At 37.8% G+C, this 23,907-nt stretch overlaps 3 protein-coding genes across 4 annotated transcripts; all 3 read right to left on the bottom strand.

The window, feature by feature from the left end:
* Positions 1-1,349: 1,349 nt before the first annotated feature.
* LOC149007068 (anthranilate phosphoribosyltransferase, chloroplastic-like) lies at positions 1,350-10,529 on the bottom strand. 2 transcript variants are annotated; one of them, XM_089166122.1, is made up of 11 exons: positions 10,280-10,529; positions 9,934-10,186; positions 9,684-9,827; positions 9,396-9,572; positions 9,178-9,261; positions 4,734-4,922; positions 3,049-3,139; positions 2,872-2,931; positions 2,577-2,695; positions 2,088-2,222; positions 1,350-1,987 (listed from the first exon to the last, which is right to left on the bottom strand). In XM_089166122.1, the coding sequence occupies exons 1-11, from the start codon at positions 10,321-10,323 to the stop codon at positions 1,919-1,921; spliced, it is 1,365 nt and encodes a 454-aa protein (XP_089022248.1). In that variant the 5' UTR covers positions 10,324-10,529; the 3' UTR covers positions 1,350-1,918. The 2 variants fall into 2 exon arrangements, with proteins under 2 accessions (XP_089022248.1, XP_089022249.1); XM_089166123.1 differs by lacking the exon at positions 4,734-4,922.
* Positions 10,530-12,460: 1,931 nt separating this feature from the next.
* On the bottom strand, positions 12,461-17,734 carry LOC149007067 (ATP-citrate synthase alpha chain protein 1). Its single transcript, XM_089164593.1, has 13 exons — positions 17,624-17,734; positions 17,184-17,288; positions 16,163-16,339; positions 15,872-16,033; positions 15,354-15,434; positions 15,039-15,090; positions 14,783-14,897; positions 14,594-14,675; positions 13,867-13,962; positions 13,661-13,762; positions 13,081-13,197; positions 12,876-12,992; positions 12,461-12,737 (listed from the first exon to the last, which is right to left on the bottom strand). The coding sequence occupies exons 2-13, from the start codon at positions 17,280-17,282 to the stop codon at positions 12,666-12,668; spliced, it is 1,272 nt and encodes a 423-aa protein (XP_089020719.1). The 5' UTR covers positions 17,283-17,288; positions 17,624-17,734; the 3' UTR covers positions 12,461-12,665.
* A 3,088-nt stretch (positions 17,735-20,822) lies between these two features.
* Positions 20,823-23,642, bottom strand: LOC149007066 (wall-associated receptor kinase galacturonan-binding protein). The gene is made up of 3 exons (XM_089164594.1): positions 22,415-23,642; positions 22,131-22,178; positions 20,823-21,243 (listed from the first exon to the last, which is right to left on the bottom strand). The coding sequence occupies exons 1-3, from the start codon at positions 23,226-23,228 to the stop codon at positions 21,185-21,187; spliced, it is 921 nt and encodes a 306-aa protein (XP_089020720.1). The 5' UTR covers positions 23,229-23,642; the 3' UTR covers positions 20,823-21,184.
* Positions 23,643-23,907: the final 265 nt, after the last annotated feature.

Below are 23,907 nucleotides of genomic sequence, written 5' to 3'. Positions count from 1 at the left end.
GACTATAGGTTTACTAAAAATTTATTAGGTCCATTTCCATTTTAGAAATGAATTTTTAGGTTTACCTAAAAAATACACACACATAGACAGACAAAATAGGGTGGGAGTTAGGAAAAATAAAAAATACACACACACACAAAATAGGGTGGGAGCCAGGAAAAAAAAATCATCTGCTTTGCACAACAATGCATTATTTACCAAATGATTAGTTGAGATTAAAAGTTTAATTTTAAAAATTCTCAATAGTCTTATATTTACTTTGTTTTCTCGGCCAATCATTTGGTATATATGTGCACTGCTGTACACAACAGTGACTTCTGTGCACAGGGGATGTTTTTTAGGAGACCCATGAGTGTGGATCATCTCCCTCCTCAACCACAAATCATATGGGACCCATAGATAAAAAATAATAAATCATAAAAATAAATAAAAATAAAATCCATCATCCAAACCCTATGGGCCTCTTATAATTTGTGATGAATAGATGTCATGCTTCCCGTTAGGGAAGCTGATCCCGATTTAAGACATCGTGGGACTATTTATTTATTTATTTATTTATTATTATTATTATTTTTTTTAAGCATTTGTAGGTGAGCTCCACGACTATTGCTCTTTTTTTTTGGCCAAATTTAACTTCTTCATCTCCACGACTATTGCATTATTGTTAGAGAGCGCAAAATTCTTTTCCCCTAATGGAGGGGGTGAATAAGACTATTTTTTTATGCCTTGAGCTTAGTTACAATTGTGGTCCACCTATTACTGTGTTAGGACCCTCTATCACGAACCCTTTTGATCATGATAAAACTTTGAAAATAGAAATAATGATAATGGGCATAATAGTCATTTTAGGGGGGAGGGGTATAATATGATCATATGAAAATTTTTAATTTGAATTTTTATGGTTAATTATGGTGTTAAATGAAGTCCAGATCCTCCATCCCTATTACCCCTGTGCCCTCAAAGGTAGGTAGGCTGTGAGATAGATTTTGGGGGTTAGGGGGTTAAAGTGTCCAAATTATGTTAAATGTGAAGGGAGTCGTTGTAAGATTTTTTATTTTGAGAAAAATCCATCATTTTTCTAGTGGAAAATGGAGGGGATTCGTGTGGGAACTCAGTAAAAAAAACTTGTGCACTCGCTAGTGAATCAGCAACTTGTATGGCTTGAGCCCAAGCAATAAGCTCACAGACACAGAAGAGGGATGGAAAGAGAGTTCCAATAACCTGTACAGAAGAAGGTTGAGGAACAAGTTGTGGGGTTTAACATTAAGGAACTTAAATTGATTAATAGTGTTATTCCCAGAGGAAAAATATTTGGCCCATGAACACTAATGGCCACTTTTTGACGGGGTTTGGTCTTGTAAATGAATGTAATTAAAGAGGGAAGATAGTTGCAGCATAGAGAGAGAAAGAGATCTCCTCCATGTTGGGTTATGAAAAACCCACCTAATAGAACAATCAGCAAATAAGAGAAAAGAAGAATACAAGAATTTACGTGGAAAAGCCTTAAAAGAAAAAAACTAATATTATAACACTCCAAGGTCAATTTTCAAATCAAAACATCCCTAAACAAATCAATGTCAACAAGATACATTGTGAGTCTTTCTTTTTCTTTTTCTTTTTTCTTTTTTCTTGTTTGGGTGTTGGGGGGGAAGAAGAGAGTTAGGTTGGCTGGTTTACTGCATATAGAAGCAGATAACAGAACTGCAAGCTCCTAGTTAAATGGCAAAACTTGGAATAGGGACACTGTAGTACAGTAGATCTTTTATATATATTTCCCTTTGTATCCTTCTGTATAGATGTAATATGTCTAAAATCAATATACAACTTTACAGTTTTATCAACTTGTACAGGATCATATTGATATCTAGACGCTGCATTAACTGACATCATCTTCAAAAGGATTCCAGCTTTAAAACGATCAGATTTTCACTCTCTCAAAACTGAACCCATATCTAGCCACAAGTTTCTCTTCTAAACTTCTCTGAACCTGTAATTATCATGAACTAAAGGTAAAGGGAAGAAGATGATGATCAACTTTCAAAACACCAATTCAGAATATAGAACCCAAGGCAGACAAGATCACTTACCTTGGAGATACGTATCCAAGACTCAAGAACCTGGATTGCTTTCCCTGACCTTTGTGTTTCTCTAGCAAGGGTTACTCCTTCGCTCAGGTTTCTCACATGCCCACTCACTAGGAGAGCTGCTGCCGCATTTAGTATCTGTTCAATTGTTCAGCACACAAAGATAAATGATCTCTCAGAGTTGGTACTTAATCTCAATTATTGGATTTTCTAATATCTTCCATGTGTAAAAATCTTAGGCTTGTTTGTGAACTATATGTTTTAGTGCAACTCTCTGCTAGCAGAAATTCAGGAAGAAAAAAAGAGAAGATAATCATGCAATAACCTCTCTACCATCTGATCAAAATTGAGATGGTAAAGGTCAAACTCTACTAGTGGAAATTCCATGTTGTAAAGATTTATCCTTTGTACTTTTATTCAAGGTTGCTTTTTTTCTTTTTCTTTCCTCCTCCCCAGTTTGGTTCAAGAAAAGTATTGGTCAAGAGGACTAACAAATGCATCTGCAATGGGTCCTTCCTTCCCGAGCAAACCACACCACAGTGCCTCTGCATTATAGTCTAAGCCACCTCCCTGCAAGTCTTCCAGTGTACATCGTCGCATTCCAAAATCCACTACATGCAGTTACATTTCAGGATCTGGTCAGAATCTTAGAACTATCAAGTAGAAACGGAAGATGAAAAGTAAAAAAAAGGAATGCATTGGTTTTGTAGGTTTGTGAACAAGACCGAAACTACTTTTTTATGGCAATAGTGCGAAAAGAAATAAACAAGAAAATTAAGAAGCTTACATGGATCAAAGGAAAACTTCTCTATCCTCCCAGGGGTAACATCAAGGGCCAAGCAACCTCCTGACAGTATAAGTAAACACAATAGGTTTGTAAGTTCTCTTTCTGTCACATACCAGATCTGGCCATGGAAACATCAGGGCAGTTCAAGATCTAAGCAGACAAAGAAAGGGCTAATACCAAGGGGACTAATTTCATCCAAGCCCCCTGAATAAACAACTAATGCTCTCTTCGTGCCAAATCTTTGTAGTGCTTTAGCCACTTTTTCAACCTGCAAAAAAGAGCATTCGGTTAAAACATATCAACATATCATAGAAAAGTATACAACATAGAAATCAAAATTAGCTATAACTAACTGATAGCTGAAATATAGGAAGAAATAATAATCGGCATACGATAAGTGGACCAATCAACTCAACTAAGCCTTATTCCAAATAAATGGAATCAACTACGACAACCCACTTTTACCATTCAACAGACACTAGACTCTTTTTTATGGAAGTCATAACTCTGTTGACATTAGGAGACCTTTGTAGGTAGTGCTAGGACAATCCTGCTGCTTAAGCAAGGCTAGACAAGTATACTTGCAGGCTTCACTTGCTTTAACCTGATGCAATCGTCAGGATACCTAACACCGGTAAGCAATGGACTACATTTTCAACGGGTAAAATGGACAAATTTTCAGTCGTTTTTAGGAGTCACAAAACAAATCAGTTCTACTGTTTCTAAAGGTAAGGAAAGCAATGTAGAAGCCCATAGGTCAACTAAGATTGCATCATAACTCTTGATATTTGATTTGTCTTGAAGCCCTCAAACAAACACATTATGGTTAAGTCATTTTAGCCTTTCTTTTATTAGGTAATGAATGGGATAATATCATTAGTTCTTTGAGGTTTTTTCAGCATCCTGCATACCATACATTTCACCTAATTATGAGAAAGAATACTTAGTAGAGACAAGGGCAAAACCAACAGTTCAAGTTCAAGTCACATATCAGTAGCTATGAAATGTTCACCTTGTGTGAAGGCAAGATTTGTTGAGTTTGCAAGGGACCATCACCTAAGGAAGTGTAAGGTCTTGAGTGCAACTCCTCATACCCTTGGGGCCACTCACAAAGGGGTGATTAGTGCTCTTCGTTGCTTTCAGTGAAGGTTGAATGGTTGGTATAACCCAGTCAATGTGATTGCATGGTCAGTATGGACCAGCTGCTTGGACCTGTGTTTTAAGGGGGGACAAAAAGAGTTGATGCAAACCAAATGTCTTGTGCTTGACATATTTATATTACTTACTAGGACCAATAAGTCATATCATTACACAGTTAGAGCTAAATTATGAAGCTTAGATCTCTCAGCGCACACTTTTCTGCTTATCATCTTATTGGACATATCAAAGGAGCTTTTAGAACTAGCTTATACCAAGAAACTGCGCGGGGGCACAGGGGGGAGGGGGAGTGGGTTGATATTTAGTGGTACACTACTACTTGCTCAGCTTAGGGCCAACACAGGGATGATTCTTCCAAGAAAAACTAGTTTCTATATCCTTGAACTTGGAAAAACTTGCTTTAGAAGAAACTAGTTTTCTTGATGGGAGGGAAGGTTACTGCAAGTTTGTATCAAGAACATTCCCCCCCCCCCCCCCCCTATTATGCTGCCCATTAAGCACATTCAGAAAAACACATCCCATTGAATTACTGACAAAACAGACAGTATCAAGACATAAAAGTAGAAATCAATACTGATGAACTTGATTTAGAAAAGAGTCAGCATGCCAGAAGAAGCTAAACATAGGTAACAAATGTTAATAGGTTAAACTTATTTAGGGGGGGAAACGCTAGCAATGCTAAATTTAATGACGGTCGAACTTACTAAATCTTCCTTGTAAACACCAACAACTGCAAAAGGAACCCGTGCTGGATTCAACAAAGGACCCAATATGTTGAACACAGTTTTCACTTTAAGCTTTTTCAGCACAGGACAAATAATTCTCAATGCTGGATGGTAAGTTGGAGACAACATAAAACCAACCCCTGCTTGTTTTGCACAGTTCTCCACCCCCTATTATCATAAATAAGGGAAGAAGGAAAGGCTTAAATAAATTTAGAAAACGAGGGGAGGGGACCAGGAACAAAATTAACACAAGACTTCACCAAGATAAACACAAGAAAGCATTAAATGGTTAAATAAAATACTCAGAAGACTCACTCTAGATTTTCATTATTTTCTTTCTTTGATATAGCCACAAATTAACCTCATGTAGTTTCAACAACCATATCACTAGGCACTCTCATATGAAGTCTGTAGCTTATTATTTACTGGCTATAAAATTAAGGACTAGATATTGTGTAAAATAACCTCATTGAGTAGTAATGAGTGGGAACAATAATGGAAAGCTTAAAAGTATAATGACAGATCTGGTACAATTAGGTATTGACTGTGGAACTCATCAAGAAAAGTGAATTCACTAATATGTGTTATGTTTTTATTATCAATTGACAACCAAGAAAGCTAAAGTTATATTTAAGCATGCCATTTGATATGTATTATAATTTCAAAATATGCTTGTGACTACAAAAGGATGCTAAGCTCATATATCTTACCTAGCTATAGCAGGATTTTACACCTGGAAAATAAGTAGTGCAGGTTTGACAATTTGGGTTCTCGATGAAATAGTCTATTTTGGTGAATGCATGAAGAAACTCCACCAGTGTTTTGCTGCCGGTCCCAAGCCCAGGTAAAGGAGGAGGGTTGATGCGTCAGGTCGGCATCCGGCACCGGAAATAGTCTAGCCAAACCTTTTTTCATGGATTCGACCTTATATGATAAAAGTTATGCTAGGACGTTCCCCGACAAAAGAAGCGACGCGCTACACTATGGCCCGGGTGTAGTGATAAGTGGGCAAGGGTTAGCTAGGGCGTCCCCTGTAAGCGACAAGTCGCATCGGCGCCCGGATGCAGTGATAAGTAGGCAAGGGTTCCCGCGCCGTGGACGAGTGCGGGTAAAGAAGCTAGTCCATAAACGTAGGATTAGATTGGCATCTTGGAACATAGGATCTTTAACTGGTAAGAGCTTAGAATTGATAGATGTTATGAGGAGAAGAATGATTAATGTAGCTTGTATTCAAGAGACTAGATGGAAGGATAAAAAAGCCAAAGAGTTGGATGACTTTAAACTTTGGTATATTGGGGATAAAACAAATAAAAATGGAGTGGGTATAATAGTGGATAAAGATTTAAAAAATGATGTGGTGGATGTTAAAAGAGTGGGTGATAGGATTATTGCTATCAAGCTTGTAATGGAGAAAGAGTTCATAAATATAATTTGTGCATATGCACCTCAAGTAAGATTAGATGAAAGTCTAAAGCTAGAATTTTGGGAAAATATAGATGGATTAATGCAAGGAATTCGTCAAGGAGAAAAGATTATCATAGGAGGTGATTTAAATGGACATATTGGAAAAGATCAAAGAGGATATGAGAATGTACATGGAGGATATGGTTTTAGAGAAAGGAATGAGGAGGGGATTTCAATTTTAGATTTTGCTACTGCTTTTGATCTATCTATTATAAATACTTACTTCAAAAAGAGAGATGAGCATTTAATTACCTTCAAAAGTGGACAGCATAGAAGCCAAATAGATTTCTTCCTAACTAGAAGGACTGATAGATTGTTGTGCAAGGATTGCAAGGTGTTATCGGGGAAAGCTTAACTGCACAACATAGACTTGTGGTCTTAGATATGTGCTTAGTCCCAAGAACACATAAAAGGTCCAAGGTAAATTATCCCAGAATAAGATGGTGGAATTTGAAAGGGGAGTGCTCTAAATCCTTCGTTAATGAAATAGTCAAATAAGGAAAATGGGATTTTAAAGGGGATACCAATGCAATGTGGAATGAGATGGCTATGTGTATTAAGAAGGTGGCTAAAGATGTCCTAGGTGAATCAAAAGGAAAGCTCCATTCTTATAGAGAGACGTGGTGGTGGGATAGTGAGGTTCAAGCTGCCATTAGGAATAAAAAAGCTAGTTTTAAGACATGGCAAAGAACTAAGGATGTTGAGGATCTTCAAAGGTATAGGTTAGATAGAAATGAAGCTAAGAAAATTGTGGGAAACGAACTATGAAGAGTTATACAATAAGTTGGGCACGAAGGAAGGGAAAAAATCTATTTATATGATAGCTAAGATGAGGGATATGAAGAGTAGAGATCTTGACCATGTTAGATGTATTAAAAATGGAGATGGTAAAGTATTAGTTTGTGAGGAGGACATTAAGAAAAGATGGGAAACCTATTTCTCTAGTTTACTAAATGAGCATTCTTCAAGCACTTATGATTCGGATGATTACACCTTTCACCAAGGCACCAATGTCTGAACTTATATTCGTAGAATTTTGATGTTCGAAGTAAAAGAAGCTTTAAGGAGGATGAAACTCGGCAAGACACAAGGTTCTGATGAAATCCCAATTGAAGTATGGAAGAGCTTAGGAACCCATGGACTAGTTTGGTTGACTAAGTTGTTTAATAAAATTATGAGCATAGGGAATGACAGATGAATAGAGGAGAAGCGTCATGGTTCCAATTTACAAAAATAAAGGAGATATTCAAAGTTGTAATAACTATAGGGGCATTAAATTGATGAGTCATACGATGAAATTATGGGAGAGAATAGTTGAAACCCGTTTGAGACACTTAACTACAGTTACGGAGAACCAATTTGGGTTTATGCTGGGAAGATCTACAACGGAGGCTATTTACCTAATTAGGAGACTTATGGAAAGGTATAGAGAGTGTAGGAAAGACCTTCATATGGTATTTATTGACCTAGAAAAAGCTTATGATAGAGTCCCTAGAGTGTTAATTTGGCAAGTACTAGAGAAAAGAAAAGTTGCAAGTAAATATGTAGATATAGTTAAAGATATGTATGATGGTTCGGTGATTAATGTTAGAACAGGTGGGGGACAAAATAATGAATTCCCAATAACAGTTGGGCTACATCAAGGGTCAACTTTAAGCCCATATCTATTTCCACTAGTAATGGATGAATTAACCAAAGACATTCAAGATGAGGTCCCCTAGTGTATGATTTTTGCGGATGATATTGTGCTGATTGATGAGACCCAAGTGGGGATTAATACCAAATTAGAATCATGGAGAGTAGCTTTGGAATCAAAAGGCTTTAAACTTAGTAGATCGAAGACAGAATATCTAGTTCGTAACTTAGTCATGATCGGGCAGATGATGAGGTGGTGATACTTGACGATAAAGAGATTCCTCAGAGTGATTGTTTTAGGTACCTATGTTCAATCATAAGTAAAAACAGTGATTTAGAGGATGAGGTTTCTCAAAGAATTAAAATAGGGTGGATGAAGTGGAAATGTGCGTCCGGGGTCTTATGTGATCGGCGTATTCCATTAAAGCTTAAAGGAAAATTTTATAGGACCGTTGTTCGACCAACTATGATGTATGGTGCAGAATGTTGGGCTGTTAAAAAGAATCATATAGATAAACTCAATGTAGCAGAAATGAGGATGCTAAGATGGATGAGTGACAAAACTAGGATGGATAAGATAAGAAATGATCATATTAGAGTTGGTTTGGGAGTTGCTCCCATAAGTGATAAGCTTCGAGAAAGTCGTTTGAGGTGGCACGACCACGTTCAACAGAGACCTATAAATGCCCCTGTACGGAGAAGTGAGATAATCCATATTGAAGGAACTAGAAGAGCTAGGGGTAGACCTAAGATAACCTTAGGAGAAGTGGTGAGAAAGGATATGTATAGCTTAGGCCTTGTATCTAGCATGGCCTCGAACAGAGCTGATTGGAGGGCAAGAATCCATATAGCCGACCCCATTTAGTTGGGACAAGGCTTATTGTTGTTGTTTTTGTTGTTGTTGTTGTTGTTGTGGTGTATGCATGAAGAAAGTTGTGAAGGGGAACCAACAGAAGCAACTTTTTTTGCCCATCCTCTCAAAACTGATTTTAGAAATACCAGATTCAAGAATCCAGGTTCGTTTGTTGTAAATGTTGTATGTTGACAAACCTCAAGGATCAATCAGTACTTCTGGGGGAATAAATAACAAGCTAAGAGTTTTTATGTTTTGATGCAATAAGCTGGTGTACCTTTGTAACATTATTCAACCTCCCCTAGAGTTATTGCAAGAAATTTATAGTACATTGTCATTTGTAACTGTTGAGAAGTGCTGTTCCAACTCTTAGAATTTTGCAATAGAAAAACCACCATATTCATCAAACATTTTAAATATATAGAGATATTTTCCGTACTCACACATAAATAAATTAATCTTTATACCAACCTGACCCCCCAAGTTAATGATACCTCCGAAGCTTTCCAACACATCTGCACTTCCACAAACAGATGGACTGGATCTGTTTCCTTGCTGCAAATCAAAGACAATGTCATCCTTCTTCCCCTTTTTTTCTAAGTTAGTTTCTCCTATCTAATTTCAGCCAAACAAGACAGCTAGATGTCTATTTCAAGAAACCATATCATGTGCAAAAGGAGATGTGTTACCTTTGCTACCATCTTTACTACTGTTGCGCCCGAAGCTGCAGCAAGAAGAGAGGCTCCAGTTGAAATGTTAACTGTATTTTCCTCATCTCCATTAGTGCCAACAATGTCAACTGCTGGCCCATGTATACCATTAACCTCGATGCTGTGATTCAATATTGCCCTTGCCAATCCAACCATCTGTGTCTCAAAACCATTGAATTTGTCAGAAGAATGAAAGTGGGATTAAAGTTCAAGGAATCGATCAAGCTCTAGTAATCATATATTTACAAAGAAATACGGATAGCTCACTTCTTCAGGCGTTTCCCCCTTGGCTCTCAGGAGAACAAGAAAAGCACCGAGCCTTGCTTTGTTACTGCCACTAAAAAGATACTCAAGAGCGGCCTCAGCTTCGTGCTCTGCTAAATCTACCTTATTTATTAGGGCTTCGAATAGCTGCAAAACGACAAAATACCCCAAAAGAAAGTCCACAACGAATCTTCCGTTAGTAATAAAAAATAAAGGAAAAAGCAGTGCAAAACATAGCAGATAATTCCCAAACCTCCTCCATAGATGCTATTGAATTTGTTGGACTGTGTGGAGCAACAAGCGTACCATGCACAGCAACGGTGAAACCTTTTCGCTTGAATTGAACGGCTGGTGTTGCAGAGAAAAAACATTTCCGAGTCCCAAAGAAGAGATTTCCAGGAGGCCTGCCTATGCCCACATTGATAGCCGGAACGTGGACACTGTAAACTGCCATTGCCAAGACCCAGATGCAGAGCTGATCTCGGTAACTGCTATGGTCTTGCAGGCTGCAACAACAATGGCGATAAAGTTAAAGAGAAGCTGTGAAACAAGAGATTGAAACAATTTTGAATGTTGTAAGATTCGGAATCAGGACTTACCTTCCGAATTTATGATATTGGGCTTTCACAATGGGAATGGACATTAATGCGAAAAATTGAGAAAATAATCAAACCAAGCAGGCAAGAAAATTGGAAAGACGAAGAGTTCCCGCATTGAAGGTTAGGAAGACAAAAGAAAACCAGGCGACATTCATTGACTGGTTTTCCTTTAATCGAAACACTGATGTGGTGTGTTCTTGTGTGAGAATTGTGCTTCATGATCTCATGAAACGGAATCTCTCCAATATGGTTAATAGTCACCCACTAAATTCCCTTGAGACCAACTGTTTTCAAACGTATTTGTGGTCCTACTTGTCTTTCGCGTAACTGATACGCTTCTGGTGCTTGCCGTATTGTGTATACGCAAGGTCCAAAATGTCGGACTACGTCGGTGGCTGGTGACACCACCGATCCCGCGACATCTTGCAGATGACTTTTGGCAAGGTGTCGATGAAAATTCAACCCCTGAATTCGGAAGGTATTTAGGGTCATTTTGGCTTGAATTTTGTTAGGGCCTGTTTGGTTACTTGAATTTCCCCGATTCAGAATCGAGAAATACCCTTTGGTTGTAAAAATCTCGATCGCATCCCTTTCCTAACGGATCGGATTTGGGGGGGAAATCGGTTTAAGCTTCTTGCCTTCTTCCGCGTCTGTTTTGGATGATCCCTTTCATTCCACCCAAACATCTAATTTTTTATGACTCCTGTTTGATCTATGTTTGATCTCGATTTGTTTCGCTCTGTCCCGGCCTTATGTAATCTAATTTGAGGCCAATAAACACACTAGAAAATTTATTTTGGCTTGAAACATCGCTTAATAGAGAGTTCCTGATTGGCACATGTCCGGCTGTATGTAGGCAAAACTGGAAATTTGAAAACTCATATAAACTAATGTAAATATGCAAAGAGAACACAAATACACAACTAGTGAAGAAAAATACTAAAGTCTACAATTCATTATACAATTATATTAAGTATGGTTCATGCTTCACATTCTGTTGTCGACGGACACGGGGGTGTGGAGGCAGCACCCCTCGAGCATGTAGAGGTTCTACTCGCTTTGGCAAAAATCGGTGAAAAACGAATGAAATTTTGTTAAATATGGTGAATTTGGCGATGTATTGCCAAAAAAATCAACTTTTTGCGAGACATATTGTAAATGTCGTATCACTGGGGGGAGTTGTGTCGCCCCCAGTGATAGGGCAATATATCGCCGACACTTTGTACCCTACATATTAAAAATGAACAAAATGTATTCACACACACGCATATGAACGAGTTTTGCAACTCTTCTCAACAGCCACCCTAGGAAGCTACTAGGGGTGTAAACGAATCGGATTCGGATCGGTTGCTTGGAGCGGAACTATAGTGGTGTTGTCATCTTTGCTACTATTGATGCTATTCATGAGGACCGAATATTAGTTATGGAACTTACTGCCATAAAGGCAGGTTTAGAGCGTGCGTGCTTTATAGAGAGGTGCTCGGAAACTTCAAATCTGCTTTGATTCTCACTAGGCCACTCTTATTATCTTGGGTTCCCATAAAGTTCCCTAGTATGTTGATTTCTTTGGTGGTTGATGACATTCGCACACTTCAACGAAGTTGCAGAGACTGCCGCATCACCATGTCTATGAGTTGAACCAAGGAGCAAACTTATTGGCAGGGTTACTCCATGCTCTTGGTGAGATGCAATTTTGAGTCGGGAGGATTACCTCTCATCTCTCGTTTGTAATGATGCTCTTGGAAAACCATAATATATATTGTAATTCTCTTATCTAGTTATCCTATTAATTCAAGCTCCTTATTCCCCCCAAAAAAAAACTCAGCAAAGGCTTCCCAGGAGAGTCTTCTCCTTGGTCAAAACTTGGGCCCCATTTTATTTTCTTCTATAAATAGTATGCAACAGAAATGGAGCCATTATGAGAGATTCACTCGCTATTCAAGAAAAGAACCTCTCCCCAAGAGTGGAGGCAAGATTCAGTACACTTGCCTTTTCTAAACCTTACAGTGGTGGTAGCTTCATGACTGAAAACATATCATGAGGCATTACTAGTTTAGGCAGAGACGCTTAGAAGTCTGAAAGCTGCTCAGCAATTGAAACTCACATTTAAGAATTTGGGGTTTAATTTTCAGATTTTGACTGTATTAGATCACAACATATATAATGCTTCAAAAAGCCATCTAAGAATTGCAAGATATAGAATGCATCACCCTAAAGAACAGTTATTACAACATTACTTGTTCTGTAGTGAAAAGGTACAAAAATAACTCTCAAAGTTTTCTAATACAGTGTAATTGTGCTAAGAGTTAACATTTAACTCGAAATTTGTGAAGATTTCGGGAAAAAAATATTGCTGGGGAACACTTTTATTCGGTTTTTGATGATTTTATGCAGCAGCAGTGATGTATTCAATTGCTTGTTTGCATATGCCAGTCATTGTAGCCTCAGGGCCATAAACCTGTATAATTGAACAAATAAACAGGGTCAGTTCATTAGAAAATCTTTTAGTAATCTACAAATACTGTTACCTCAAATGCTTGTTTCATCACTGGGAAATCACGAGATTTTCCACAAAAACTCGGTAACTTTGACTTACCTCAATAGGAATGCCAATTTCCTCTCCAAGCAAACGCATTTTTTCAAGACCTTTCTGATAATTTGGACCTCCTCTCCTCACATATATATAGATTTGTGCAGCTTTAAGCTTTGCTTCCTGTCAATACAATGCAAATTTTTCATGACTTGTCTTTTAGAATGTATGAAGATGCTGTAATGTAGTAAAGCCCAGAGATTTGTCTCACCTTCTCCCTCAGTGCTCTAATTATGCCACTAAATGTAGCAGAAACATCAGTGAAGTTAGCTATCCCTCCTCCAATTACAAGAGCTCTCTTGCGGCCATCAGGATTTGCAGTTACACACTGCAGATAATTACACAGTTCACATGTTACAGCTAGGAAGAATTGAATGCATAGTTTACACATGAGAAATCAAGGGTGAATTAGTGACTACATTCACTTTAATAAGCGGCCAGACATACATAAGAAAAGTGGTATTGTCAAAGACGTTGAAGTTCAAGTCATAATTTGTGTAGTCCTATTTGCAGGACAGTTTTGGTCACAATACCAGTGTTTTCTTTTGGGACTTCAATATCTAATTATGCCACAGACAATACTTCAAGATGGTTCCTTAGTTAAAAACATATGCTAGGACTATTAGAGATCCATTTAACAAGTTCTTACGAACATAATGATCTGAATAAACAGTGATATACTTTCTTCTGCTTCAGTAATTTATTATATTAGTTTGTATTCACTGAAGAATAAATGGGGATGATTACAGCATCATGACGATAAGTTTGTAGCTAGAGGCACTGAAACTTACATCAATTACAACTCTGGCATACTGCAATACTTCTTCTTCATTTGGGGCTCCACTATACTCAGCATAGTTCCCAAGCTCAGATGCATAGCCAAGATCACCAACCTGATTAATGATTAGGAAGCATTCTCCATCATTGAAGTACATAATAAAATGTTATGACAACCAAAGACTGGGAATAAATCTGAAAAAGGAAGATGCAGGTGTACCGTATCTGCATAAATGACACTTGCACCTCCTCCAGCTACCATAGTCCAAATTCTCCCAGCTGGGTTCAAAACAGTGAATTTCAAAGATGCACTGGTCTGTAGACAAAGATTGATGTTTAATGCATCAGTTACTTCATGTAATAGTATCACAACATGCATCCCGCTTTTGATGTCTAAGAAGGGGGGGGGGGGGGAGGGGGAAAGACAACTCAGTGAAGCAGAAATAGGTATATTTCAAAAGTAAGTTTTCACAAGTGTAAATTTCTGAAGATTATGTATTCTGTAAGTCTTGAATATCCTCAATGCAAACCCCCCCCCCCCCCAAAAAAAATGAACGGGAAAATAAAAATTTACAGGCACAGAAGATTAATCGCATAGGCGCGTTGACCTATGTGCTTTCATGAAAGATAATACCAATCTTAGTAAAAATAAAAGGAAAAAATTTCCTGTGCTAAAGTAATATTCCCCTCCCACATGCACTTCTTTGTTATTTTATCTGCTATCCTGACCATGTGAGACCTGTGTGGATGATTCTGAGGACCCCAAACACACACACACACACACACACACAAATGGTGCTGTGGGGGAATACACTCCCCAGGGGAAAAAAATTAACAGAAAATGTTTGGAGCACGGGGTTTTAAAATAAAGAGGCAGCACTGGTCTCAATAGAGAATGGCAAACTTTTCCCACTATTCTGAGGAGAGTTTATCAAGAAAAATTCTACCTTCTCATCCAGATGATGAATAAAGCTTTCTGTCGCACTCATTACCCTTCCAAATGGCATTGGGAATTCAATATTTCCCCACCTGCAGAGTAAGGAGCTATCAGTAAAGCAAGCTACTTCATTTTCCTACATATTATGTACTCTAAGTGGCAATAATCTCAACAAAGACATGAGAAAAGTAAATCATACTTCTTAAAGTTCTTGAAAGCTGCAGTGTCATCCAGCTCGCCTCTCATATCTAAAGGATAAGGTTTGCCATCCACCAAAGTGAAAGGATTCATCTCTAGGAATGTGAAATCCAGATCTGGTTTCACAGCATTTGTGTTAATATTTAAGTAAAGTACTTCCAATAATTCCAGTGGAATATCAGGCTGGTAGACATTAGAGAAATCAAGCACAGATGTAAATATGTTCATTATGGGGGGTGGGTGGGGAGAGAACATACCTACAAATATAGCGAAAACTAGTTTGATGAACTCCTCGATTTTATCCTTGACCTGAATAAGTAAAATGTGCTTCAACAATGGCAATTTCCTCTACAATGGATTGAATGGTTCCAGAAAAAATGATTTGGTGGGGGGGAGTAGACAAAGAAATAGTGCATCATTGCATTAAAGGGAGACTACCCCTAGCAATGTGCAACAAGGAAACAATCTTTGTAGCTCAAAAAGGAAATACATGTTTAAAGCTTTGAACTCCAGTTATTGGCCATAGTAAACAGATCAGTAGTTCACTTGGTTAAATATCGTATGGAAATTACCTCAAGTGGAAGGGTTGCAATTAGCGGAGCACATGTTTCTGATGTGAATGACACCCCAGTTGGGACAGATATGGTTTTCACCTGGATAAAGACAAATATGTTCAGAAACTAGGGAATGTTAAGATAGCCAATATATTATGCAATTTAGATTTGCAACCATTAAATAGACAATTAGCACTACCGGTTATTATCACTTTCATGTAGTGCCACAGTACATTCTTGAATCTATATAAAGAGAAAGCACATGTATAGTATATTTCCATTTGTATTTCGTTCTGGCATGTGTTGTTCAACTGCCAAAAGGGTCATCTTCCACCCCCACTGACATGTACATGAACATGTTCCAGTTATTATTTATGGGGTTTTATTCAACTGTCTGCTTTGGTTACATGAATGTCCCTATCTGCTGAGGGTTTTCGTAGTCATTACAGTCCCCATAGGCATATGCTCAATGTAGCACAATTTCTTTTTCTTTTTCCAGGAAAAAGAAATAAATAACAAGTTGATATTGTTCATACCTTATCCCAGTTTTCTTCAATTTCCACTCCACCACATTCTGAAAAGCTCATGGTGCACCCAAGTCTCTCAGAAACAATGTTAAGATAATATTCTTCATTATGCGGAACGAAGGGCTCAACTATGAATGTTGTGATAGGTCCCTTGCATCCTCCCATCTCCACCTACAAAGCGCAAACAAGAACTTAAATTGCATAACAAACTTCATTACAGGAGGAAAATGGATTGCGAGAAATATATTTTTAGTGCCTATGAGAATCAAACAGAATAATTTCATCGAATAGAAAAAATACCTCTTTGCCAAGACGCTCTTTGACAAATGTAGCAACCTCAGCATAATCAAGCTTTAGGGCAACTAAACCACTTTTTCCACGCTTTCCGAACAACATATCAGGCTTTACAACTAGCTTTTCTGTCAAAAGCCATGGTTCTTTCTCTGCCAGCTCTTTGAGATCAGTTGATTCTGTAATCTAAAGCATCAAACAGAAGAAAAAGAATATCCTCAGACTTAAATATGAAAGTAAATTTGAGCTAAGATCTCATAAGCCTCTTTCAGAACTAATTCATAATTAGGAAAAGAAACCTTCTTTTTTATTTTAATTTTTTTTTTTTGGGGGTGGGGGGTAGGGGATGGGGGGGGGGGGCAGGGAGGGTGAGGGGAAAGAAATCGATCACCAAAGAGTAAAAGATAAAAACCAAGATTGAAAGAGCATGTAAAACTACAATACAAAATATAAATAAACAAGATTCCCCACAAGTAGTAGGAGTCAACTTTAATAAGAAGCAATGAAAAGCAAATCTTAAGAAAAAAAGACCCAACTCTTTTTGTTTCCAATTAAAGGACGTCTACTTTATGATTTGAAGATGGAACTTCTGAGTTGCTGGTCAAACCAGCTCTGCTTTCACACGACTCCAGGCTCAGAAATAACATGGGAGAGAGGTTACCTACACAAGTAGACCTGCCTGGCTGAAAAAATGAGAAATGATTCAATGTTCCCATTTGAATGATTTCCACTTACCATTTCTAGTTCTAACAGGGTAAGGGGAATCCATTTAGAGTGCATTTCCTGAAAGATCTGAGACAATCATATTCTGGGTAGTAGGCCAATGGATCTTATGTTTCTGAACTCGTTTTGATACAAAATGGTAATAATAAAGGTGAAACATCAACCTAGCTGAGGGTAATTATGTTATATAACGTGGATCATTTATTCAATTCAGTGTATATAGGAAACAAGAAGCTGAAATTGATTGAGAAGCTAACAAAACAATGGGTTTCGTCAGCTAAAGCCAACATGTGGAAGATTAACAAACCTGAGCAGATTTAATGGCCAAGTCTGTACCGGAGAGCCTCTTAAAGTGCTCCTTCAACAGTCTCTTGGAATCATACTCTCTGATCTTCTTCCGTGCCATTTCGACCTGCATCCACCAAACCTCTAGTTATCATAACAAAAACTTAGATCTGCGGAATTAGATGGAAGAAAAATGGAAAGATCTCTTTTTGTTTCCTTCTGGAACGCAATGCCACATATTTGATTGGAAAGTACCAAACAAAATAGCTTACAAGCTCAAACTAATGACAAATCTACACGAGTCAAGGGGAAGCTCTGACTTAAACACAGATCAGAAGACGAAAACGGAGAAAAGCAGATACAGAAAGAAGAGCTCCAACTTCCAAACGAAAACGGCTAAGCGATCCGGAAAGAACAAAGAACTGAGATCATTAAAGACATAGAGGAAGAGAACGAACTTGCCTGAACGAGGAAACGCAGAAGAGATGCAACAACTACTCTAAATCAGATGCAGAGAGAGAGAGAGAGAGGGCAAACCCGAAACAGAGTTTCCCAATCTTGGGTTTGGTATTTATAGAGAATGATGAAAAAATGGGTATTTTCTCCTCGCGGGAATTTAAATATTTTGTGCTTATCGCGACGGCTGGAAAAAAATGAGGTCACCTAACCGTTGCATGCCTGAAGAACTAAGGCAGAGTCCAACTACCTCTTCTTCTTTTTTCTTACCTTTTTTTTCTTTTTTCTTTTTTTCATTTTTCAATTTCTTAAAATGGTGAATTTCCCTATTTACCCTTCCATGATTCCTGTTTCACGTATTAACTCGGCCCCCTTTAGAGTTAAGGATTAAATTTGAACCAAACATTTGGGTTCGACCAATCCAATCCCCACCACCCTCACAGGTCTAGAGTTTGGATCACCTCTTTGTCTCAGAAGTATTTCTCCTGACATTTTTTCACAAAACATTTTGTGTGAGGGGGCTGCATTAGAAATTTTGGTAAATTAATAGAACTAAAATATAAATAATACAATTATAAGTAAATTATATAAAAATATATACATTGAAATCAAGCATGGGAGTTATACTTGTAGGAATAAATTTGTTACCACTTAAAAATGTAAAAGATATCAAAAGAAGAGGAAGGCAGGGAAGAAACTGTGGGAGAAGAGATAGATTTGGAGTATATTTTGTATATTAACTAAATATAGGAAAACAGTCAGTTTCCATAAATTTAGTAAAAAAAAAATAAATGAATATGATTAGATTTGATAAAATGAATGGTTGAAATTTTAAACATCCAACTAATAAAACTTAAAATTTAAATGAGAACCGTCGGACGTTGGCTAAAGTATTGAAATGGGAACCGTCGGACATTGGTTGGTTGTGCATAAACTACGATGGCTCTATGCGAGAAGGACTGGGTGGTTATGGTTGTTTGGGGCAGAACTACAGTGGTGTTGTCATTTTTGATAATGCCAGTGCTATCCATGATAACCGAATATTAGTTATTGAATTGATTACCATAAATGCAATTTTAGAGCATGCTTTATAGAGTAGTGCTCAAAGACTTCAAATCCGTTCGATCGAACTCTCACAAGGCCACTCTTATGATCTTGAGTTCCCATAGAGTTCTTTGGTATATTGATTCTTTGGTTGATGACATTTGCAGACTTTAACGGAGTTGCAGGGACTGCTTCATCTTACACCATGGCCATGAGTTGAACTAATGAACAGATTTATTGACAAGGTTACTCCAAGCTTTTGATGAGATACAATTTGACTCGAGAGGCTTACCTCTTGATTTGAATATTATCATCGGTAATGATGTCGCTAGAAAACCATACTATAGATTGTAATCCTCTTATTTAGTTACCTTTTTATACACGCTCCTTATTCCCAAAAAAAAACATTTAAAGGCCATTTGTAAGAATTCAAACTTCGAGAAAGTTTAGGGATTTAAAAAAATTCAATGATTATAATTAGATCTAATAAAATCAATGGCTGAAATTCTAAACGAGATTTAAATTGCTATTAGTAGGAATCGGAAGATATCTAGTGATTCTTGGAAAATGGGGGAAGGCCAACTAGTGTATTTCATGGCCCTCAAGCCCCTTAGTAGCTCCACCTCTACACATGGACCCCACTGAATTTTTTTTTTTATCAAAATCAAGGAAGCACATGCATGTGCTTCCGCAATGGAGAGGTGATCCAGACTTAAAATCCGTGCTCCCTTCATACTTTTTTACCATATATTTAGAGAGGGGGCAAAGTGGAACTCACTGGGAATCTCATCTCTGATTCATTTTATCAAATTCCTTAACGTGTGGTTAAGAAATGTAAGAAAAACACAGAACTCTACAGCTGATAGATAGATGATCCAAACTCTCTTTGAAAAATAAGATCATCAAAGTGAAGGCCAATTCCTATAGGATTAAGGTACAAAAATGCTAGTGAGTCTGGTTCACAGACAATGGCTTAACCCAAAATCAATTGAACGGTTGAACCAGAATGGAGCTCTTGCAAAGCTTATACATAACAGTCAAAAGTCAAAATCACCAGCTAAGGACAAAATAAAATAGAGATTGTAATCAGAAGCAGAAAGATATTTTTCAGATTCCAATTTCCTCACAAAATTGACCTCTTCTATTTTCCAGTTTTAAAAATTAAATCACAGATCATAAGTTGATCATGAACGGAAAAAGAAAGGCGGAAAATCCAAAGGTGCTGTGCAGTGCACCAGATTTGAATTTGACTATTTTAAGTGAGTAAACAAGTATGCAACTCTCCTAAGTTCTAACGATTAGCGACGGAACATCCAAAGTCGCCATTCCTGACTAATTCTCGACGTGACAAAACACTAGTGAGTGTGTGTATCTCGAATGTGTTTTTGAGGTCTTAAAATGATTGTTAGTTCATTTTTTGTTTAAAGAGTTAGATTATAATTTTTATTCAAAGTAATGGTTGAAGGGGAGAGATGAGTTGTGACTAATAAACAAATGAGGAGTTACCCAATAACATATTGTATTGAATTGGAAATAATTTTAGTCTAAATTCTTGATTTTGATTGCGAGCAGCGTTGTTCCGGCAGTCAAAGGCCTTGATGCATTTTGGAGGTCTATAGTAAATCTCAACTCAAAATGCATTTGGGCCATGCGCAGTGCTACTCCCAAGCACGATCCCCAAAGTCCTCTGGACCCAAAATGTATCTGGGTATTGTGCTGCTAGAGTGGCACTGCTCTCATTGATACCATCAACTAAATTCACGAGTCATCTATTTTATATTCATCATGGATTGAGACTCTTGATTTACTTATCAGTCATTCATGTCAAAGGTTTGAAACCATAATTTAATTCACCATGCAACCACCACTCTTCATTCCTTTAACTTGAAGGTTCTCCTTAGATGAGTTGTTGAATGTCTTCCAATAATTAGAAGAAAAGAAGGTCAAGATGTGTGGTGTTAGGTGAGAAATTTTCTTTAACGATCCCTCAACTACCTCCTTTTCTTAAGAAAGTTTTTTGATTATCGTTTATCAAAAAGATGATTGGCACAATGTCAATTTTCGGGGTTTGTAGGTTGATAAGACATATACCTTTTAGTGAAAATGTCTTAAATTTAACCCTTATGAACATATGTAATATTTCTATTTCTTATATATAAAATCCAAAACTTCCTAAATGGATAGGAAAGAAACACATGAAGGGACCTTAATTGCATGCCCAGCCTTTTCCCTGTTCATTACTAATATCACAGTGAAGTCCAACAATCAATACTAATATTATGCACACATTAATAAAAATTACAAAAAAAAGAAAAATAACAAAGAGAGACACAAAGGCTATGAAAATTCATATTTCTTAGTGATAAAAACCTCAAGAGCTTTCACCCAAAAAATAAAAAAAAAAATTTCAGACTGTATTAATTTATGCTGCAAAAATTTAATCGTGTGGGAATTTGAATGATCGCTCATTAGTGTGTCAAGTAATAATTTTTCTCACGAGCTAAGCTAGATAATATTACTTGATCACTTCATTATATTCATATGGTTAGTAGCCACCCATATTGTCATAGATGCGAAGAATCCTGCAAGAACATCAATTTTATTAGTTCAAAAATTTTATCATTTTCACCATCACTTATAAGTAAACAGAAATGTTTTTTATTGTTCAAGTATCATGACAAAGGATAACCACCTGAAAAATCACATAAAATATAAAATCAAACAAAAATCACAAGTGAAATATAGTCAAACAAATATGTAACTTAACGAAAAGTAATCTTATGAAAATCATGTGAAATAGAAATCAATGAAATATCTATAAATTCAGTTGTAGATTGAGATCAAGGCATCAAAACAACCTCTACTTATCTGAAAACCTTTAGCATCAGAGTTTGCCTTATCATCATGCTAACAGTTCCAGTTATACGAGATAAATTTGGTAAGAAAAATAAGGGAGTTAAATGGTTAAACCAAAACGCTTAGCAAAAATAAATAAATAAAACTCTTGATGGTTAAAAGCTTAAAGCAACTATTTACTTATTAATACTATTTTTTCTTTTTTAACTTTCATTTGGCCTAGTGGACTCTTTAAAGGGGAAACCCTTGTTTCACGGAGCAGAATGGGGACATAATTTGCCTTATTGGCATATCAATCATTGTACCCTCGACCATTAAAGGAAGAACTAGTGGGTCAGAGTTGAATACTACACATTAAATGCACAACATTTAATGCTAATGGTCAAGATTTTGATCTCAACCATTGGCAGCACAATTAATGTGCAACACTGAGGTTGAACCCCACATTTACAGTCTATTGTTGTCAAGCAGGACAATGTGGATACTACATTCATGCTTAGATGAGTGAAGAGGCAAGCTGAGTGGAGAGGATCTGGAGTCAAGAACTAAAGAAGTCAGTCCGAGATTCTATATTAGTAACCATTTGAGGAGTTGAATTTAGGTTGGAAATTACCTGATACTGAGTCAATCAATGACAACACCGGGCTCGCCGCTGAGCTCACTGCACATTACAAAGAATTCTTCAATCTTTATTCTTTAATAGTAACATGGTTCGACTTCAGTATTGCACATTAAATGCACAGCTCTATGCTGCCTACGGTTGAGACCGAAGATTTCAATCCCGACGGGTTGGCAGCAAGGTAATGTGCAGCATTGAAGTTCATTTAATGGTAACAATCAAGGTGAAAAGAAGGTGATGAAATTGAACGCTATGGTATCTGTCTATCCTAGGCTCACCTGTATCACAGTTTGAGGTAGAATTGTTTGAGCCACAAATGCAGAGCTCCGCCAGGGAAACCGCATGGTAGCCACAAACACCCCCTGTAGCCTGACACGCACGGCAGAAGGTATCACCACCAGGCACAGAATACATCACGCGTATCCCGTAAGACCAATCATGTGGCCCAGACATCCTCAGTGGAGCCAAGTTATAGGCACTGCTATACCCTTCACACTGAAGCTTCGTAAGGTTTATAGCACGAATGGCTTCGAACGACAGAGCACAACACTGTGGTGGACTCGTTCTTCGCATCACAGGAGTTCTTCCCCATGCCGGACAATCATAGTACTCTTCGCAACCCATTCCTGACACGTTACGACACGGCAAGTTCTTCCCAGGGAAGCCTTGGAACAGAGGAGATTCTGACGAACACCCTATGAGCATGAAAGCATTGTCTGCTGCTGGGTTCAGGTAAGGAGCTCTCCATGTTTCTAACACGAACCCGTTCGCTTTCCCTCCTCGCACGATCGAGTGGCAAGTCGATAGTCTTGGATCGTCGAGTATGAGTGAGCGGTAAGTGTAGTCGATTTGGAGGACTCTGTAGGATCCGGAACTAATGTGGAACATGAGAACGTCGTTGACGCAGAAGAGGAGATCCCTGAAGCCTGGGTGGCCACATCCAGGCTCTACAGAGAATGGGTATTCTACTGTTAGGTTCCCGCAATAGGTTCGGCATTTACCCAGATGGCCATCTCCTGAAACCCGGAAGATCAAGGTAGGAAGGATCAAGGAGAGGAAGAAGACACGCAGACGCAGGAGGTGTGCCGCCATGTGTTTGTGTAAATGCCTGAGATGAAGAGACAGTCAATGAGACTGGGTAGCCCAACCCAGTAATGGTGATATGAATCATTGTTCTTTGCTTGTGAAGGAAGAACGAATTATTGTGTTTTTCTGGGGGAATAATTGCTTTTCCAGTACAAACTTTATGCTTTTACCATGTTGTTGTGTCTGTAGAATCTAATATTTATTTTTTCACTACTCTCCTTTCTGATGAAGTTCGCTGCTTTAGTTTTCTTTGAGAATTTGGAGCCCTTAAAGAGAATGCTTTTTGCTTTCAGAAATTTGAAGCCATCAATAAAATATAGAATTTAAACCGTTCCTGCTTTGCTTTTGGTTCAAGCATGTATCTTTTTCTTTTCTTGTACCAGAAAAGAGAGAAAGAATCTACTCTTTTCACAATAGTTACAGAAGTACCCACTGCGACCGACGCAACTGTTCGGTTGGAGATGGTGCTCCTATATATCACAAGGGTGAAGCCATTTGCTCTGATTAATACCACCACACTATCATTTTCATGGCCGGAAGCATGGAGACTGCCCTGTTCTTCTGTTCACAAACGGAAACGAAGTTGGGGTATGACATCTGTAGTCCGCAAGTAAAGGTTAAGAAGCACATAGCTTTACTGTTTCATCTAATGTGGCAAACTTTGTTTGAAGCTGGAGATCTGTGA

Source organism: Hakea prostrata, chromosome 8, assembly GCF_041222555.1.
Source record: "Hakea prostrata isolate BN-2017 chromosome 8, UWA_Hpros_2, whole genome shotgun sequence".
Classification (NCBI taxonomy): Eukaryota; Viridiplantae; Streptophyta; class Magnoliopsida; order Proteales; family Proteaceae; genus Hakea; species Hakea prostrata.
The sequence above is the reverse complement of the archived record's forward strand: the minus strand, read 5'-3'. Positions and strand labels throughout refer to the sequence as shown.

Coding starts and splice junctions, on each gene's coding strand:
- LOC149007068 (XM_089166122.1), bottom strand. CDS start 10,323: ATGTCCATTCCCATTGTGAAAGCCCAATATCATAAATTCGGAAG. Junction 9,573..9,683: donor AGGGGGAAACGCCTGAAGAA/GTGAGCTATCCG, acceptor TTTGAGACACAG/ATGGTTGGATTGGCAAGGGC. Junction 2,696..2,871: donor GAAGTTTTCCTTTGATCCAT/GTAAGCTTCTTA, acceptor AACTGCATGTAG/TGGATTTTGGAATGCGACGA.
- LOC149007067 (XM_089164593.1), bottom strand. CDS start 17,282: ATGGCACGGAAGAAGATCAGAGAGTATGATTCCAAGAGACTGTTGAAG. Junction 13,963..14,593: donor TTCATCATCTGGATGAGAAG/GTAGAATTTTTC, acceptor CTTTGTCTACAG/ACCAGTGCATCTTTGAAATT. Junction 13,763..13,866: donor GTGTCATTTATGCAGATACG/GTACACCTGCAT, acceptor ATCATTAATCAG/GTTGGTGATCTTGGCTATGC.
- LOC149007066 (XM_089164594.1), bottom strand. CDS start 23,228: ATGGCGGCACACCTCCTGCGTCTGCGTGTCTTCTTCCTCTCCTTGATC. Junction 22,179..22,414: donor TACCTCAAACTGTGATACAG/GTGAGCCTAGGA, acceptor TGTAATGTGCAG/TGAGCTCAGCGGCGAGCCCG. Junction 21,244..22,130: donor ATTGATTGACTCAGTATCAG/GTAATTTCCAAC, acceptor ATGTTCTTGCAG/GATTCTTCGCATCTATGACA.